At 36.4% G+C, this 18,715-nt stretch overlaps 3 protein-coding genes across 3 annotated transcripts; 1 reads left to right on the forward strand and 2 right to left on the reverse strand.

Moving 5' to 3' along the window:
• Window positions 1-406: 406 nt before the first annotated feature.
• LOC130730904 (probable protein phosphatase 2C 5) lies at window positions 407-3,407 on the reverse strand. The gene is made up of 8 exons (XM_057583043.1): window positions 3,151-3,407; window positions 2,681-2,941; window positions 2,243-2,414; window positions 1,940-2,157; window positions 1,754-1,861; window positions 1,524-1,649; window positions 1,202-1,434; window positions 407-1,011 (listed from the first exon to the last, which is right to left on the reverse strand). Exons 2-8 carry the CDS (start codon window positions 2,897-2,899, stop codon window positions 792-794), a joined length of 1,296 nt encoding a protein of 431 aa, XP_057439026.1. The 5' UTR covers window positions 2,900-2,941; window positions 3,151-3,407; the 3' UTR covers window positions 407-791.
• Window positions 3,408-9,504: 6,097 nt separating this feature from the next.
• Window positions 9,505-11,165, forward strand: LOC130730905 (uncharacterized). Its single transcript, XM_057583045.1, has 4 exons — window positions 9,505-9,876; window positions 10,200-10,360; window positions 10,454-10,651; window positions 10,818-11,165. The coding sequence occupies exons 1-4, from the start codon at window positions 9,534-9,536 to the stop codon at window positions 11,157-11,159; spliced, it is 1,044 nt and encodes a 347-aa protein (XP_057439028.1). The 5' UTR covers window positions 9,505-9,533; the 3' UTR covers window positions 11,160-11,165.
• A 237-nt stretch (window positions 11,166-11,402) lies between these two features.
• Window positions 11,403-17,925, reverse strand: LOC130730903 (kinesin-like protein KIN-14G). Its single transcript, XM_057583042.1, has 19 exons — window positions 17,571-17,925; window positions 17,178-17,344; window positions 16,805-16,948; window positions 16,425-16,655; window positions 16,267-16,338; window positions 15,831-15,899; window positions 15,642-15,719; window positions 15,344-15,532; window positions 15,175-15,256; window positions 14,996-15,091; window positions 14,587-14,763; window positions 14,393-14,499; window positions 14,118-14,298; window positions 13,830-13,989; window positions 13,368-13,621; window positions 13,094-13,257; window positions 12,758-12,892; window positions 12,049-12,572; window positions 11,403-11,809 (listed from the first exon to the last, which is right to left on the reverse strand). Exons 1-19 carry the CDS (start codon window positions 17,686-17,688, stop codon window positions 11,692-11,694), a joined length of 3,066 nt encoding a protein of 1,021 aa, XP_057439025.1. The 5' UTR covers window positions 17,689-17,925; the 3' UTR covers window positions 11,403-11,691.
• Between the last annotated feature and the right edge of the window lie 790 nt (window positions 17,926-18,715).

Genomic DNA, 18,715 nt, shown 5'->3' on the forward strand with positions numbered 1-18,715 from the left:
CAAATTACATTTCCCAAGTACTTAGCTTCCGAGCATATGACTTTTGTGCATAATCCTCTTTTGAAGTTTGAACATAATTGAAACCATATCTTTACTATTTTAATCAAATTGAATTTGATAAGTGCCTTACAAAAAAGTTTTAAACTGTTAATGTCATCATAAGCTTAAAAAATAAGAGTTGTCTAAAGTGTTCAGAAGCAATTCCCAACAGCATATGAAGCATCCACTAAATGAGACAATTTTTCTATAAGCATTTATTTGCAGTTTTTAAACAGGCCAAAGGACACTTGCGAATAAAGATAGACAAACCCTAATGAGAGCAATACAACATAGCACTGAATTACATCAATCAGGAAGATAGACAGTCCATTATGCATGATAGGGGGATGAGGGCGTGGTCGCAGACTCGCAGAATTGTGGTATTCAGAGACATTTGAAACATTCTTAGTGTGTCAAACAAATTCAGAAGATACAGATGCAATTAGACTGTTTACCACTGAAGCTCTCAAGAGAGAGATAGCCTTAAAAGCTTCAGTATACTTACAAATACAAGACGTTAGCACATACCATTAGAGCTTATCTACTAGACAGCACGTTTGTTCTGTCTGTCAGTCCAACAGCTGAGCACAAGCCAGAATCAAACTTGTAAAAATCAAAGTTATACTAAACCTATCTCAACCTCATTTCTTACACACAATCACCAACGGAAGTGTAAAAATTAAGCATGCTCACACTGCCAGGGAAAAATGATACAGATATTTACTAAGAACAACTATAATACTTGATAATTACTATGCTGTAACGGTGGGACTGCTGGGCCTTTTTCCTTCCATGGCATCTTTTTTCTTCCGGCAGTTTGTGCAGAGAAATGGGCCTTCCCATGGCTTGGATGCTGGAGAGAAAAAAGGCCCGGAGTTCACTGATAAACCATCGCCAGGGGGTTGATCCACTTGGCAAACAGCACAGCGGAAAATCCCAGAATTTTTATCTAACGGGAAATCCTTACCCAGCCTGCATTTTAACAAAATAGGGAGCTTATTGAGTTTCACACGAGTATAAACCCAAATGGACAAAGAAACCACTTAATTCCAGTCGTTTGTCACAGACGTGAACCTGGGAGGTATTAAGATAAGTTGCTAACTTGCTATGATACTTCAAGACATAGAAAGCAATATAAGTATAGCAGGGCTCCAGAATGTACCTTTCTGCAAGCATTGCAGAGCCCTCTTCAAATAACTCCTCCACAACACCAACTGCAGAAAGCTTACTAGTAGCTTTGTTTGTAGAGTTGCCAAATTTCTTTCCAAAGAGAAGTGAAGTTAGGAAGTTATGTTTCTTTCTTGGAGTTGGCGATATTACAGGAAGATCGGAAGGAATAATATCTACAACAAGGCAGGTTGTATCGTCCTTCAGGCCTCTCGATCTTAGAGCTTCCTGGGGAAAAAGAACAAAGCACTCACTAAATAAGTTCATTGGATATCCATTCGTCAAAATGTGGGAAGGGTACCAGAATTTATCATCACCTTAACCACTAGCTTCGCAGCAAGCTCTGCAGGAAGACCCCGACATGCCTTAGCAGCCATGTCAGAAGATAAAGCATCCCAAATACCATCAGAGGCTATAATGAGCCTTCCACCAGCATTTGAAAGCTGAGGAATCAATAGATAAATGTTTGTGAGCGTTGTAAATTGTAACTGAATGCTTCCACATAAAAAGGTCAGCAAACAAACAACATAATATGACACCAACTCACTTTCACTTGCTTGACATGTGGTATTGGCACAATAAATTCTCCCACATCTGTGTCACCTATTGACCTAGATAGGCACAATCCACCAGGCCAGCAGCGCAGAGGCCCTACCTATAAACATATTTGTGAACCAAAACTAATGAGTATAAGCACCAACCATTAGAACGAGTGAAAGTGATTTCATCATACCCCATTGCCTCCATATACATTGAGTCTTCCAACTTCACCACCACTGGCAGTAACACGCTCCCTCTCTTCTGCATTCTCTTCCAGTCTGTGATCAACTGTCAGGAGAGAAACTACACCTCCCTGAGTGTCTAATATGCAACGAGAATCTCCAACAGATGCAACTGTGACAGTCCATCCATCAACTAGAACAAATGTAGCTGTAGTTCCCGAGGTTTCCCCTGAAGATGAAATTAAATTATCAGCATAACTGCATAAGTAATCACGGAAGGTCAATGACGTAAGCAAGGAAGATTATGTAGATACCCTTTTGTTGAAGCTCTGTGTCAGTTTTCACAAAGCCAACAACTAGAGCACGAGGAAGGGCCTGCAGCCACGCATCCCTGCTGATATCTTGTGGTATTGCACTCAAAACATTACTTAGCAAGTTTTCCTTTGCGAAAATAGCAGCTGATATACCATTATGCCCATCAAATATCTGCCAATCAAGAATTCCTTATGGATTATCATAACCATTATGGGAATAAATTAATGCACCACTTGATAATTGAGCAAATGTAAAGAATCATTTGAAATCTATTAACCCTGGGAAACAAAATTCCCACCACTTTGTAGAACCAAGCTACCAACTCAGTCTTAGCTTCTAGGCTATATACTCCACTTCCTAACATTAAATTTCACTCTCCAAACATTCCACTAAAGACATTGTTAATCAAGTTAAATAATCAAGAAGAGAAACAATACCGCGAAGACCGAAAACGCGGTTGATGGATCCCCAGGAACCCTGTGACAATCTGTCCTGATGAGAAAGTAATCTTCTCCTTTCTTAGCCAAGCCAGCTTGGCCATACTTGACAAAAGGTTTCTCAACTTTTTCATGTCGAAGCTCACGGCCAATCAGAGTAGCCAATGGAACTGGTGGCGGCTTCATCCTCGTGGACGACAATTCACTCTTGTTCATCATCTCACTTCAGAATTCAACATTTCTAGAGAAGAAGAAGAAACCCTGCATAACATAACATGCAATTGAATTCAGAACAAAATTGAACAAAAATCCAAAACAATTTCTGGTGCACGATTCAGTGAATTAAATATTTATAAGCAAAAGATCTACTCATGAATCGATGAAATCTAGAATACGGATCGTAGAAGCATGAAAATCTGCATTTGAAGAAAGTCAACTGGAATTGAAATTAGGGGAAAAGTGAGACTAACAGTGGTGAGATTCAGCTACATTGCAGATTGGGAGAAGCATGCGCACTGGCAATTGGATTGTAGAAGCAATGGAGATGGTGATTTGGACGGAGAGAGCTGAAGATCAAATGGCGATAAACCCTAAAACTAGAGACAATGAGCAGAGGAAAAGAGAGAGAGAGAGAGAGAGAGAGAGAGAGAGAGAGAGAGAGACTGTGATTTGATTGGTAGAGAGAAAGTAAAGAAGTAAAGAAAAAGAAGAAGGTCTTTTAGTTTGTTTGGCAAAGGAATCCTCATTGACATGGTCACATTTTTGTTCTAATTATTATATCGGTTCCTATTTATAGAATTTCATAAATTTATTATTAGAAAATATGTAATAAATTGAATTATGGTATTAACTTTAAAAAAAAACTATACAACTTTTCACATTTACTTTTAATTTATCGTGTTAGCGTTCAATTAATTATTGACACTAATTAAAATTTTAGAATTGTCAAATTTAATAAATTCAATGAAAAACAATAAATATTTGTTAAAAAAAATGAGAATTTTATTGAATAAAAGAGACATATGACAACATCCATCTCATGAAGTTAGGCTATGTTTGACATGTCATTTTAGATAACTTATAACTTATTTCACTAGTTTAAAAGCTCTATAAAAGTGTTTGGTGGAGAAGCTTATTTCAGTAGCTTAAAGCTTTAAGCTATAAGCTATAAGCTATCTCAGGTAGCTTAAAGCTTATAGCTTATTAAATATATTCTCATTTTTTTCTTATCATTTTACTAAAATTCCACCTTTAGCCTTATATGTTTTTTACTAAACCTATTTACTTATCAGTTATCGCACTTATCTCATATGCACACCGTTCCCGCACACAAATAATTACTATTTTGGAATAAAACAAATTATTTTATATTACAAATTATGTATTTTATTCTATTTAATTTAATAAAAATATATAAAATTAAATAAGTAAAAATTAATATTATGTTTTTAAGATGATAAATAACTCGAGTGAAATTAAAATATTTATAATAATTATAATATTAATATCATATATGCATTAATGTGAAAATAAAATAATGTTAAATATAAAAAGAATTATTCAAGTATGTCCTTTTATGTCATTTTACATTTCAGCTTGTTCAACAGTTAGTTTTTTCAAACACTTTTGTTCAAATTATGTAGCTTTTCAGCTTTGAGCTAGCTTATCAGTAAAGCATGTCAAACACGGTCTTAGTTTAACCACCGAAACCCAACAAAAACACACTAAAAAACGAGTCTCATTAAAATCTTACCAAGAAAAATCAAGTGAGAAAAAATCTTACTTAAAAAAAAGAGTATCACATTCATGAGTGGCCATATTACAAAACCACGGTAAACCCAACAAAGGACTTTGGCTAACCCAACTTCCCATAATTACAAAAGGGTTAATGGTCAAAGTAGTCCCTGTGTTTGTATCAAATTTTGATTTTAGTCCCTTCCCGGAAAAAACTTGTCGATCTCTCCCTGCAGTTGCAATCATTTTGGTTTTAGTCCTCACCGGAGGGCGGAGCTCCGGTGAGCCCACACCTGGCACGCTGACGTGTTAAATGAGTCCTATGTGGAATTTTTTTTTTTAAAAATTAATTTCAAAATTTCAAAATTTAAAAGTTAAAAACCGTAAATACCCTTATGTTTCACCCTAAAATCCCTAAATTGGATCTCATCTTCTACCTTGAACTCCTGAATCTCCTTTCACCTGGCACACTTCTGTTAGTGCTTCCTTGCACAGGTTCGTTGTCTTTCTTTCTCTATGCATTTTTTCTCTATGCGTTTTCTTCTTCTTTCTTTCTCCATGCGTTTTTTTTCTTCTTATTTTCGACAGTGGTTGTTTATGTTCTTCTTCTTCCTTTCTCCACTATTTTTTCGTACCTTCCTCATACTTGTTTCTGGATCTGCAGCAATGAGCACAAACAGGTCCACTGCCTCATTCCCACGTCGCACAGGAAGATCTGCAGGTGCAAGGGCTAGGTGTGAATGTGGTGTCCCTGTTATCCTGTACACGTCTGTGACTGCGCACAAGTCAGGTAGAAGGTTCTTGAGATGCAGCAACTGGCATGTAAGAAGCTTTGTTGACCCATGTAAGGACCTTCTTAATGTGCAGTTACCACACAATTATGGGTGTTTTTTACTGGATTGATGATGCTGGACCACTGGGAGCACTAGGACCAGTATGAGCCTGTTGGACTAAGTTACCCACATAAAGATGTGCGTCAACTCTATTTTTAGCAGCATAGGTAGCCATCGCAAGAGCATCTTTGTCAGTCTCAAACTTTCTGATATTACCAGCATCATCACAGGTTCTCCACCACAAAGCATTTGAGGTGTAACCTAGCGCCTTCACCTCAGCCACAGTCTCTATGTACGACCAACAATCTTCATCTAAGTCTGGAACAACCTTCTCTGACCCACCATTGTAAGATAATTCTGGCTTGGCTACTAGTGAACCCTCATGGTGAATCACAAGTGAAAAAACCATACTGCATAAGCAAAGGAACATTAACATCAGATACACCCACATTCATAAGCAAAGAAATTAACATCAGATAAGCAGAAACCATACTGCATCAATGAAAATCACAAGAAACCCATAACCCAGGAGCAACTCATAACCCACGAGCAACCCATAACCCATGGCAAAACACTACCCGAAACCCATGGCAAAACCATACCCAAAACCGAATTTCAGAACCCCAGAAGCATGAGGAAACCCGAAAACAAAACCCTAAGCATTACCCACGAATTTCAAAACCCCAGAAGCATGAGGAAACACAAAGCTCTCCCTGTCGCTTGCAGAACCCAAAACGCAAAACCCAAACCCTTGGCAAAAAGCAAAACGCAAAGCAGAAACCATGGCAGAAACTTACATGGTATTCGAAAATCAACAGCAACCTTCCTCAGTCGCTTGCTCGAGCTCTTCCTCTGTCGCTGCCTTTCACCTTCACGATATGGGTTCTGCAGAACATGAATTTGTTGCTCGAGTGTCTAATTTTGGTCTTCCAGTGATATGGGAATTTAGGATTTGGGGTAACATAGAAGGGCATTTTGGGATTTTACTTTTAAATTTTGTTAAAATTTTAATAGTAAAACCGAATTTTGAAATTAATTTTTTTAAAAAAATTCCACATAGGACTCATTTAACACGTCAGCGTGCCAGGTGTGGGCCCGCCCTCCGGTGAGGACTAAAACCAAAATGATTGCAACTACAGGGAGAGATCGGCAAGTTTTTTCCGGGGAGAGACTAAAATCAAAATTCGATACAAACACAGGGACTACTTTGACCATTAACCCATTACAAAACCAACAGAAACCAAAAAGCATTATATTCCTACAAAGACCGGCACCCAACATAAACAACCCACATTATCCATTGTAATTTGTAAAGGCTATGTAAGACAAAATCCAACACTACACCATCTCTTCAATGCAATTTCATACTCCTTGAGTTACTTGCCAAACAATGCAGCACCAGTAACATGAGACCAGAACTAGTACCTGCCAACACTACACCATAACCTGCACCATAGTCCCTAGCTTATTAACCCCAACTAGAGAATCAGCCCATACTCTACCATTAACACAAAACTTGCACCATATTCCATACACCACCTCCCAACATCCCACACCAAAAATCACAGTAACCCGACACAACACAAACCAAATTAAAACTGAAAAAATCAGCACAACTTTCTGCAGCACACGCACACTAGTAAAAGCCTTATATAATCATCTCCCTCTTCCTCCTCCATTAACTCAACTCCACTCCACTAAGGTTTGTATTTTTATGTGCCTACTTGTCTCCGATTCCTCTTCTGAGGTAGAAAGCTTCTTCGCAGTAGCATTTAAGTTTTTTGCTTCTGGGATGCCCTCTATCTTTTGACACAGCTGCGGATCAACACAAAGCTCAACTGTGAGTAACACTCTGTTTTCATGCACCTCATTTTGCACCTCAACATCTTCATGCATTATCATAGTTTCATATTTTGAAGCATTTTTTTACATAACGTAGTTTCCTTTCCGACCATGATCATGTTTTCCCTTGTTTTGTGATTCATTGTTGAAATGTCTATTTTCTCGAAAGCATGGAAATGAGCTCTGCTTTTTGAGGCCCATCTGTGAGCTTTCCCCTCATTTTGTACCTCAACATTTTCATGCATGGTGATAGTTTCATGTTTTCAGCGCTTAACAGCTTTTTTTTTTATCACATAAAGTAGGTGCATTTCCAACATTAATGATGATGATACATTTACTAGCTCTGTTTTTTTTATAGGCAATTTACTAGCTCTGTAATGCATGATCCTATTTTCCCTTGTTTTGTTGTGTGATTTATAGTTGAAACTTCTATTTTCTTGGTGTTTAGCTTTGTTTTGAAAGTTTATTGTAACAAATACTTGATTTTTCATATAGAACTTTCTTAAAGGAAGAATTTTTTTGGTTCGCAGGATTTTTATGTGTGTACACACCATTGCAAAAGCTTTCCATAGTTGAATCATGGCTCCTGAGGCTTCTGGTGATCCAAATTTGTTAAGAGGTTCTGATTTTGGAGGTGATGGGAGAGTGCCTTTGAAGCAGCGCCCCTCATTTGAGGAAAATCAAGGCCGTTCAGTAGTGAGGAAGAGAGCATTAGCATTAGATTACAGAAAATCCCCTCACACTCCGGATAAGAAATCAAAGTTGTCTTCCTGTGATGATGATGAGGATGATATATTGGACTCCCTGGAGAGAGACATTGAGGAGTTTTACGCCATAGAACTTCAAAATAAGAAAAAGGAAGTTTCTTGTTTTAGAAAAATCAATGAAGTTAACAAGAAAATGCAGAAGAAAATTGAGGATCGTGTGTGCGATTTTGTCCAGCATGGTTTGATGGAGGACTTGATTAGAGAGCGCGAGCTACAGCTCAAGACCAAAGACAAAGAGCTTGATGCAATAACGAAGTTACTCGAGTTGGAAAGGAAGAAGCTAGATAGAGTAATCTCAACAATGACTGTTCGAAAGAAGGAATTTGAGTCAATGATGAATCAACTTGAAAGCCGGCGTAAGGAAGCAAAGGACCTTGAGTCAAAAAGAAAGCATTTTGAAGGTCAGGTGAAGGAGTTTGAATTAAAACAGGAGAAATTTGAAAGCCATGTAAAGGAGCTCAATTCAGATGAGAGAAGAGGGAAGCAAAATGAAGTATCAATAAAATCATTTAAAGAGGAAAATGAATTGGGTAAATATTCATTTAGTTTATTTTTTTTTGATACATGGGAAAATGTTCATTTAGTTTATTGAAACAACTTCATTTCATCTGTTTCTTTTAATGATATTGATATTTCTAGTCACCTGATCTGCCTAATTTGTCTTATAATGTTATGGTGCTGCAACAATGTTGGTTCATTGGGAACTTGTAGTCGTATTGGTGCAACTCCCTCCTCTTGTCCTCTCGACAGTCTTAGACGTGTTTTACTGCTTCAGTTAGACCATCTCCAATGGTTTCAACATTCAACACCCTCAACACTCCACTTTTTTTCTTCTTAACACTCCACATCACCACTCTCTCCAATTCAACACTTCATTCAACTTTTACCCACTTCAATAGTTTTTCATTCAACATCCTACCCCACCACTTTTTTATTTCATATTTTCATTTAATTTTATATTTTTCTTTTTATGATTATATAAAATTAAAATTTTCGATTTAAATTAAATTAAAACACTTAACAATTTAATATTTTTTTAAAAAAATATAGACAACAATTTATTTTATTTTTTTAACTTAAAAACTTGTGGAAAGATAATAAGATGGTGGAAAACTTCATTTTTTTTCTGTGTCCAAATCAAACGAACCAAATATCTATTTATAGATAAAAAAAAATTATGAATTTTGGTAAAAAAAAATTATATTTTTTTAAATTTTTTTTGAGTAAAATAATTGAGTTGGAAAGATTAGAAAAAAACGAAATCCGCTGGACCAATCAGCTATGGCCACGTGTCGCGTTCCAATCAAACCTGCACCTTTCTCTCTCTCTCCAATCAAACCTGCACCAACGAGGGCGTGCCACGTGGCGCCGGGTGCAGATTTCAACTCCGTTTAACATTTTCATCATCTCTCTCCATAATTCAACTTTCAACACTTACAATAAACACCATTGCACACACAATTCAACATTAAACATACCAACTTCAACACCATTGTAGATGGTCTTATAATGATATGACTAGTATAGATTGGTTATTCTATAGTCCCTATGCATTTCAATCTTGGAGAGATTTTTCATTCTTTCATGTTATATTCTATTTTTTAAAATTCCTATATCACCTTGATTTTTTTTATGCTTCTATAAATATGCAAGAGGTTAAATTTCTACTAGCTAAATATGCGGTTACATCTTACAGGTGAACATGAACCGCCTGACCATCAGATTCTAGTTGAGCTCGAAGCAACATCGGATCCAGCAAAAGTAGGAAAAGTGTTTATTATGGATAGCGGCCACATATTTCTGCTAGAACAACTTTTGAGAATCTCACCACATATTAAACCTTGTGTAAGAGGAGAAGCAATGAAGCTAGCTCGTGATTTGGAAGGTAACATGAGAACAAGTTCTAAAAATCCTTTGGAGGTTCTCGGCTTTCTGCTCCTTCTGTCAATTTATGGATTGGTTCCTTTCTTTGTTGAAGAAGAAGTTTTAAAGCTTTTTGAATTTGCAGACAAAAGCTCTGGTATGTTCACTGAATTACCTTTTTTGCCAACAGTATCTCTGTTTCTTTCTGTGATAGCCATTATACTTAACTTATTTTCATCTCACTCAACAATAAGTTATCATATATCAAATGTGTTAATATTGAATTCAGATTCTCAGCTGCCTCTGCAATTAATGAATCATCATAAATTCTTCAATCTAGTAAGCTATTTTTTATTAACCCTAGCCATTGATTACAAAAATAAGGGCCTAAAATTGTGCTGGAGGGAACTGTAGAGAGCCTCTGCTGTAGAGGATCCAAATTGGTTAATTAATTTCACTGCCATTCTTTGCATCCTGCAGGTTTCATTCAGAACCTTGTTAAGAAGCAGCAACATATTGAAGCTGTTAGATTCATTTGTGCATTTAAATTAGCTGACAAGAATCAACCTGTCGATCTCTTGTGGAAATACATGCAGAATGCAAAACTGGTTTCTGAGAACACCACCTCCCTTGAAATCCAGGTTAATATTTTCTGATTCAAATTCTATCAAGCACTCTATCTTAATAATTACATAATAGTTACTTACCTATATATATGCTGAATATGAACTCAGGATAAGGCCAGAGATCAAGAAGTTGCCACTTTGACAAATGTTCTACTGTCCATTTCAGACAACAAGTTAGAATCTGTGGGTCTACTTAATGAGATTCGAGATCGCATTCTTGAGCTAATTAGGCGAAATGTCAGTAGTGTTTGCACTGGCACCTGGTCCATCCTCAAAATGTGCAACACCCTAAGGAAAAGAAATGTGGTAAAGAAAACTTGCTAATAGACACTACACTAGTTGGTGTACATATTAAACTTTTTGATGAATTAACAGGATTGTCTATACTAGTTCAGATATTACATACTATGATAACAAAATAATTTATTCATTCCGCATGTATGTGAGCAATGAAAATCATTTCCGTTATTAGGATCCTAAATGTGGAAGGAGAAGGAGAATGGAGCCCTCTGAGTCCAAGTCAGCTGCTGCAGTTTCCAATGGTGAAGTCCCACAACAACAACAACAACAACAACTGAGAAGTTCTGAGCCTTCTCCCCTTGCGAAGGAGGGCGCACTTGGTGGAGAGCTTCGGAACAAGTTGGATTTCAAGGGTGCGGATGAAGGGGAATCTAGTGAAGGGTGTGCTGAAGATTGTATGATGTATTTGAAGACTGGGAGTTGCAGGTTTGGATCCAGTTGCATGTTTAACCATTCCATTAGGAGCAGGATCGTGTACGTTAGGCAATTGCCTCTAATAAAAAAGTACGTTTGAGACTTATGAGAGGTAATGAGAGGTAAATTTATATTATATGATGTTAATTTATATGTTGTTTAACCCCCTCCCCCTTCTACCCTAATTTATATACTTCCGTGCAAACTCACATAAGGCATTAAGGCAATGCTTAAGAGAACAGCCAATTAGAGACATGAACCAGGTAATTGGATAATTGCCCCATCAAATTGAAGAATAAAAATCGTTTTGCTCACTTTTTCCCGAAAATATAGATGCAACAAGAGAAAAAAAACATGATTCAACTATTAACTCAGTCTTCTTATGATACAGCAACAACAAACAAGTACTTCCCAAGATACACTTACACATCAATTTGATCTTCTAAGATTTGTGACATTGAAATGATCCTTCGCTATTAAACTAAATCATTTTGATGTCACTGTAACTTTAGAAAAAAAAATTATTTGAAGCCGTGAAAATTTAAAGAATCAAATTAATATCAAGTGTAAGAAGATGAAAATGATAGCTTAGCTAAACAAAATAAGAAGCCTTGACACTTGGAATAGTTTTCTTAGATTCCATTCCCGGTCCTTTTCTTAGCAGCAACAGGTCCTTGATGCTTTCTGGCTTGATTAACTATGGTGGGTTGTTTCTTTGATGGAGTAGGAATTAATGATGGGATCATACTCCTATTTTTAGGATACAGGAAAAGTGTTAACATCTTTGAGAAACAAATATGCAATTTAGAGAATATAAAACTTATAGCATGTTTGGAAATCATCCTACAAATGGCTCTAAATCCAAAATCAATTCGGGAGAGAAGCTTAGTGCTAGTCAATGCCAGAATTGATTCTGGGAAAAATTAGATGATTCAAACATGTTATTATATATGTGCAATCAATATCAACTAATTAAGAGGATTAATTACCTGGTTTCTAAGCTCTTTGTTGGTCTAAGATTCGTTGATTTCTTTGTTTTAGAGCCTGACCCGTTTGAAGGGCCAGTTGGTTTTGCTGCATGTGATAGCCAATTCAAGTCTGATTCTGAAGAATCACTTGTTGCAATCTCAAGCTCTTCAGATTCATCTGTGATGGCCATCTCACACCCGTGCCTACATAATTCTTCAAATTCTTGGCCATCCTTTTTATGAGAGGACTGTTCCATGTATAGTTTTGGAGGCTCTGCAAGAGAACTAGGACTTAACAATGGAGAAAATTGTTTGCTTTCTTCTTCCCATTGCGACACGAGGCTATCATCACTAGTTAAGCTGTCATTCCTGTTCATCGTAAACTTATCAATCCAATCCCCAGAAATCAATTCCTTATCATCCTCTTTTCCAATTCCATTCACCTTATTAATGCTAACATGTGGCCATGGAGATGGAGGTCTCCTATACATGTCATGGAGATCAAGGCTTCGTCTTTTCAACTTCGGCGCTCCTTTTTTCTTACCCTGCACATGCCATTGTTCACAACACAATGCAAACATCAATTTTCAGTAACATATATGTTATTTGGCTAATGGATTTTGGATGCCATGTATAATAAGTCATTCATTTCTCCAATTGTTACATATCATGCTTTTGTCAAGTTACTAAATTAAATTCATGGAGCTAAGGTAAATAATGAACATGTTACCTCCGTGCTATGTTGTCTAGGAGGAGAAGATATGTATGGTTTCAACTTTGGCTTTTCATGGCCACTATTGACAGATTGTGTTGGATGTTCTGCTTCTCCTTCCTTCTTTGCTAAGGCTGCCTTCAGAGTAGCAATCTGGCAAAGAAGAAGATTCAAAAACTTAAACACACTTAGGTCGCATTTTAAATAATTTATTTGAGCTTATCTTTTAGTATAAGCGCGTATGAGAGTGTTTAGGTAAACCTATAAGCTATTTTGAGCTTATTTTCATAAGCTGCTCAGATTAGCTTATGAATAAACATTTATACATACCTAAACAAAAATAAGGTTAAGTACCTGTTCTCTAAGCTCATACACTTGTGCATTATCTTTATTAGTCCGAGCAGCACCAAGTTCAACTGTGGAGACCCGTTCAGCGAACTTCAGTGTACTTAATGTTTCTCCAAGAGCTTCAGGCTCCGGACTAATATGAACAAACATGAGTGTCTTCGCTTGCCCGCCTGACATATATATATACAGAAAGTAGTTCCTTAATGGCTAACACAGAGACAAATAAGACTATCCAAATGCAGAAAAAGAAATGGACAAGGATATTGGTGAAAAATCATACCAAGAGAATCCTGAAGCAGCTGAGTAAGTTTGCTGTTTCTGTAGGGAACATGTGAATTCTTTTGGGCAAGCGAAGAAATTACATCTCCTAAGGCGGAAAGTGACTTGTTGATATGTTGAGCCTCCTTAAGTCTATCCCCTGTGGCCTCACTTTTATCAGCTCTCTCACTTCCTGCCAGGTCAACAAGATGCATGCTACCGCGAATAGTACTTCCTGAAGTTAGGTTCCTTCCTTGAACATGGACTGTCAGGCAGCTGCATTTACACACCATTACAAGTAATTAGTAATTTTATCAAATAGTATTATAATAGAAAGGATCAACAAACAATGTAGGTTAGTAAGGTCAATTTAATGGGATCACTACACAGTGATTATTAGAAAAGTACTTAAACAAACTTTATACTAAAACTAAGTAACTAACCACAAAAACTTGTTTAAAGCTAAGAAAAATGCTGTAATTACCTGTGAGAACGACTGCTACGATCATTCATGGCAGTAGCACCAACAGCCCTATTCTTATGTCCCAAGTTCATCAAATATATGACATCTGAAGTTGATGAAACTGGAACAAGGCTTGCCTCCGGCACGTTGATGCCATTGTGAGAACTGTTTCGAATTTCTAATGTATGCAGGCGTTAAGGATTAAATCAAGGAACAAGAGAATGAGAATCAATAATTGAGCATAGCATAATAGTATAGAATTTAGAAAATACTTAGTTGTTAGTAACTTAATATAGATTAGAATAGGATATCTTTTGTTAGAACCATCTGTTGCTAATAGGTCTCTGACTTGCTCATTGTAAATCTCAAGCATCTGAACCGAAATTTCATAACTAATAACATCTTTCCTCTGCTCTGAGAGAACGAAAAGATCTTTCAGTGCACGGTAGTTGACACCTATGGTTTCCTCAGTAAGATTGTCTGGCCCAGACTGCATCAATACATAGAAGCATAAATGAAGTTATCACAATTTTCACAAGTCAAGAACAAAGAGGAGTCAACAAGGTTGTCTTAATTTCTTTTACCATAGTGTATGTCTTTCCTGATCCTGTCTGGCCATAGGCAAATATACAGACATTATAACCATCAAGAATAGAACGAATTAGAGGCTGCGTATCTGAGAAAACTTCCTCTGTAGGAAAAACATAAGTAGAAGCAATGATGAAACCATACTTAGTATCAACAGTTTTACTGAAAAAGTGAAAAGACAAAGACCAACCTTGGGATGCACAAGAACCAAACACTCTATTGAAATTAAATGTCTTCTTCCCCTCTTTCCCATATTTGGAAGGCATTACGAGTGAGATGCTTCCCTCCTCAATGTTACTGACAGCGCTAGAATGGCTTGGTTGCCCACCCAAGAAGGGTCTAACTCTGCAGTACACCCTAATATTTCCTATGAACATGCAAAAAGTTTGGCTATTCACTCTCATTGAGAACATGAGCATGAACAACTAATAGCATGTTTGGATTAACTTCTGTTTCCTCAGAATCAATTTTGGAAACCAGAAACTATCATAGAAATTTCTCCCCACAATTGATTCTGACTTTAGAATCAATTGTAGAAAGATTTCCAATCATGCACTAAGAAGCAAAATCATAAATAGACGATCACTAGAATTTTTTACCTTTAAGATCCTGCACTTGATTATACAACTTGCGGTTTTCTTCAAGAACTTTATGATATCCTGAAGCAGCAGAAGCTAGGCTATGCATGTGCTTACCTATTAAGAGTAGCTAACAAGTATTAGATGCAAAGTTGATATTCCAGTAAAAAATTAAAGGAACTTTTTATCATTATACATACTTAGATAGATGATCTCCTTCTGGTATTCCTTTTGCAGAAACAGTACTCCTGATTTTGTTTGATGGACGATGTTTTTCAATTCCTAAAAAATGTTACACATAAAATTCTTCACTTTACCTTATCAATTACTAAACAATGTCTGCAACTTTGTGTATATATTGCAAGTTACCTGGATGCTCCTATCTTGTTGTTGGGCTAAGTCTTGTTGCTTCATAACTTGGCTGCTCCGATCTTTTGTTTGGGTTAACTCTTGTTGCTTCATTACTTGGCTTCTTGATTCTTCATCGTCCTTGGACATCTCATCACAGTCTTCCTCCTGCTTATCTTGCAATTCCTCTCCATCCTCCTCTTTTCCCATCTTAATAATCCTCAGACAAGAAAGTTCAGTTAAGACTTAAGGTAGAGATAGTGACCAATCTAAATATATTCATTTGCATTTATGAGTATTTCAGGTATCTAAGTCTTACCTCTTCATCAACATAAGCAGATTTCGAAATTGGATATTCAGTTTCAGAAGATGCCTTATCTTCTTGAGTTGTTTTAGACTGCCATTATGAAGATAAATTGCCTTAGATTTGGAAAGATTCATTGACCCAAGAAATATGGGAATCGTCACAGGGTGTAAAATTGAACATATTTGAGAGAGAGAGGCTCACAGTTTCTTGTTGGTTTTGCATGCGATGTTCAAACTCCTCTATGACCTTGCCAAGCAAACACTCCACTACCTGTTATAGCAAAAGATGTTATATCTTTATTTTACTAGGCTGAAAACCGAAGAAAGGGAAAAACCTCAGACAAGCTCATTAAAGTAAGAAAGAGTGTTGGAATCTCATATTCTGATCAATTGACTAATGCTAATCCACATAATTTAAATAGATAATCTAACAAGACAACATATGGGCCTTGAGAAACCCATTAGCAGCATTAGTTTTTGAATGGTTATGTTACATAGATGATTGAGTTATGTACTTAAGTTACTAGATGCAGGCTGAAGTCACTTAGAACCTTTTCAAAATGATATGTTGTTTCCTCTGAATCTAGTGTATGGCTGAAGATGACGATATATCAATTAAAGAAGTAATGAGGCCTTACAATGGGAATTTCTTCTGGCTTCTTGTCACACAAATATTGACGAACCAGTGAACTTAAGGAAGGAAGTGAACCCTGCACAAACCAATTCAAAAAGATTAAACAAATTATCCACCATTCAGACAAAAACTAAAAGATCATAAACAATAAAGCTCCCTAACCTCTTCATTTCGATCATGTCCTGGATCACTCATGTAACCATCTCTGTCCCCCGTCGACATGGTCCACAAAGACTTCATGAATGGTTCTGAGTTTTTCCTCAAAATTGGTTTCCCTGAGGTAGGTGGCTTTGTCACACCATATTTCCATGAGCCATTTCCTCCTCCAAGTTTCCATTCAGCATAGGACTTGAGAGCTAAAACACAATTCACTATCCTTGAAGCTTTTCCTCCCTATAAACAAACCATGTGCAGAAAAAAGAATTGCTAAAGCAGAACAAAACATGCTTCATAGTAATAATAACAATGAAATTGATTTCAATCTAGTTACTCTACTCCATCAGAGTACTAAACAGAAAGTTCAAGTTTTGATCAATAACCACCTGTTCCAGATCAGAAAATTCAAAGGGGGGAAGGCCCATTTCCTCCACAGCTACAAGAAAATTCCTAACATTTTCAAAGTATTGATATGCAGACAGTGCTGCCCCATCAGGAATTAAAACAGAATCTCCGGGGGCTTCAACCACCTAATAACATAGTTCCAATAATTGTATTTGTCAGAGAATGCCAACACTTAAGGAGCATGCAGAGAACAAATATCTAATAAATGTCTAATTGCTTTTATGGTTTCATGGTTCGCACAAAATTCAAGGCTCGTTCACTCAGTTAGAAAGATTCGTAACTTCTAATCAGAAATGAGTCTAAAGCATTTCACCGTGAAACCAAACATGCTAACAAAGCCATATTTTGCGATACCTTTGGCACAGCTCCTGGTTGAATTTTGTTAAGAACATTGCATAGGATAATCCCGCTTCGCAATCCAATCCTGAAGTCTTCTTCAGAAGGCTCAGCTGGCAAGTCCTTCCCTCCAACAACTCCAACCGTCTTTCGCAGCCAACCAGCCGCTTCATACCTTCTCAGTGCTGCAATACAAGGCAATCACTAACCCATGTCATTCTTTCTTCAACCTTAGATGGATCATCTACATTTTCTATGGTTCATTCTATTACTCATACATTTGTCGTTCGTTCCATCATTTTTGGAACAATCAAACTTAACAGTTTGTTCCTTTTTTATGATCAATGAAGGAAAAATTAAAAAAAAAAAGGCAAAAATAATGGATTTGAAGAAATGGGAATGGATATATACAAGCTTCTTCAGTTTTTCTTGATGCAAAGTAGAAATCGGTCAATTTGGCACCATGTTGTTGAAGAACATCTTCAACCACAGAAACAGCAGAGAATGGCAAAACTTGTTCTGTCTCCATAATATAACTAGGCTCAATAAATCATAACAAAACAAAACAAAATTGTCACACAATTCTTAGCTAGGAATGAAAAAGTTTAGCTGAATTCCCAGAGAAAGAGAAAAATATATAGACAATGTGATTAATTCTGAGATGTGTGGGAAGGGATTGAATGAAGAAAGCGAAGAGAAAGAAAAATGGGGTATGGAAATTGTGGTCCTTTCCCTCGCTTTCTCTTAAGTTTTCTGGTCTGTTTTCATTCTAGTTTCTTTGTCTATATTAACATAGAAAAAAGCTAACTTGGTTCCGTGGCTTTCGCTATGTGAATGTCACATAGTGGTTTTTGTATTTAACGGGTGATGATTAACATAAACAAAAGCATTAGTTTTATAATTCTCTTCTGTTAATTAGCGATGAGTACTTCTTTCCTACCTTTAATTATCCTAATAGTGATGGTATGGTATACAATTACGCTCTGACATTTACACATAAAACCATTTTTTAATCAATCCGTAACACATACAAGATATTTTTATTTATTTTTTACATAGGAAGATACACATACAAGATATGATTTAGTAACCCTAATTAAGTACTAATTTATAAAATGAGAAACTAATAAAGCCTATTTATAAAAGTAACTATTTTCACTTTTTTCTCTAGTTTGTTGTCATAAAATAAAATTTACTTTACTTGAGATTTTAAAAAAATCAGGCGGGGAATATTATAATTGAACCTTTTCAGTTGTTTGCTTTGATTTGTTTTCCATGAGACAGACTATATTTCACAATAAAAGCAATCCCAAATTACTTAGTGAATTCTATAATGGTAGCAGACAATATATTTTAGTTTTCGTGAGATAATGAGTAACAGTCTCGAGTCCAAATAATATTATGATCTTGTCTACAATGGAGAAATAGATCATCTCTGTATCTGAGTTGAATAGGACATCTAAATATAAATGTTCATTTTCTAGCTAACAACATCTAAATAGAAAGCTACTAACTTAAAATGCAAGGTTCAATTGCACTGTTCATGCGCACAATTT

Source organism: Lotus japonicus, chromosome 1 (assembly GCF_012489685.1).
Source record: "Lotus japonicus ecotype B-129 chromosome 1, LjGifu_v1.2".
In the NCBI taxonomy this organism is placed as follows: domain Eukaryota; kingdom Viridiplantae; phylum Streptophyta; class Magnoliopsida; order Fabales; family Fabaceae; genus Lotus; species Lotus japonicus.

Coding starts and splice junctions, on each gene's coding strand:
- LOC130730904 (XM_057583043.1), bottom strand. CDS start 2,899: ATGATGAACAAGAGTGAATTGTCGTCCACGAGGATGAAGCCGCCACCA. Junction 2,415..2,680: donor CCGCGTTTTCGGTCTTCGCG/GTATTGTTTCTC, acceptor CTTGATTGGCAG/ATATTTGATGGGCATAATGG. Junction 1,862..1,939: donor ATGTATATGGAGGCAATGGG/GTATGATGAAAT, acceptor ATATGTTTATAG/GTAGGGCCTCTGCGCTGCTG.
- LOC130730905 (XM_057583045.1), top strand. CDS start 9,534: ATGCGGTTACATCTTACAGGTGAACATGAACCGCCTGACCATCAGATT. Junction 9,877..10,199: donor ATTTGCAGACAAAAGCTCTG/GTATGTTCACTG, acceptor TGCATCCTGCAG/GTTTCATTCAGAACCTTGTT. Junction 10,652..10,817: donor CCCTAAGGAAAAGAAATGTG/GTAAAGAAAACT, acceptor TTCCGTTATTAG/GATCCTAAATGTGGAAGGAG.
- LOC130730903 (XM_057583042.1), bottom strand. CDS start 17,688: ATGGAGACAGAACAAGTTTTGCCATTCTCTGCTGTTTCTGTGGTTGAA. Junction 16,656..16,804: donor AATTTTCTGATCTGGAACAG/GTGGTTATTGAT, acceptor GTTTGTTTATAG/GGAGGAAAAGCTTCAAGGAT. Junction 15,092..15,174: donor GAAGGAGATCATCTATCTAA/GTATGTATAATG, acceptor TACTCTTAATAG/GTAAGCACATGCATAGCCTA.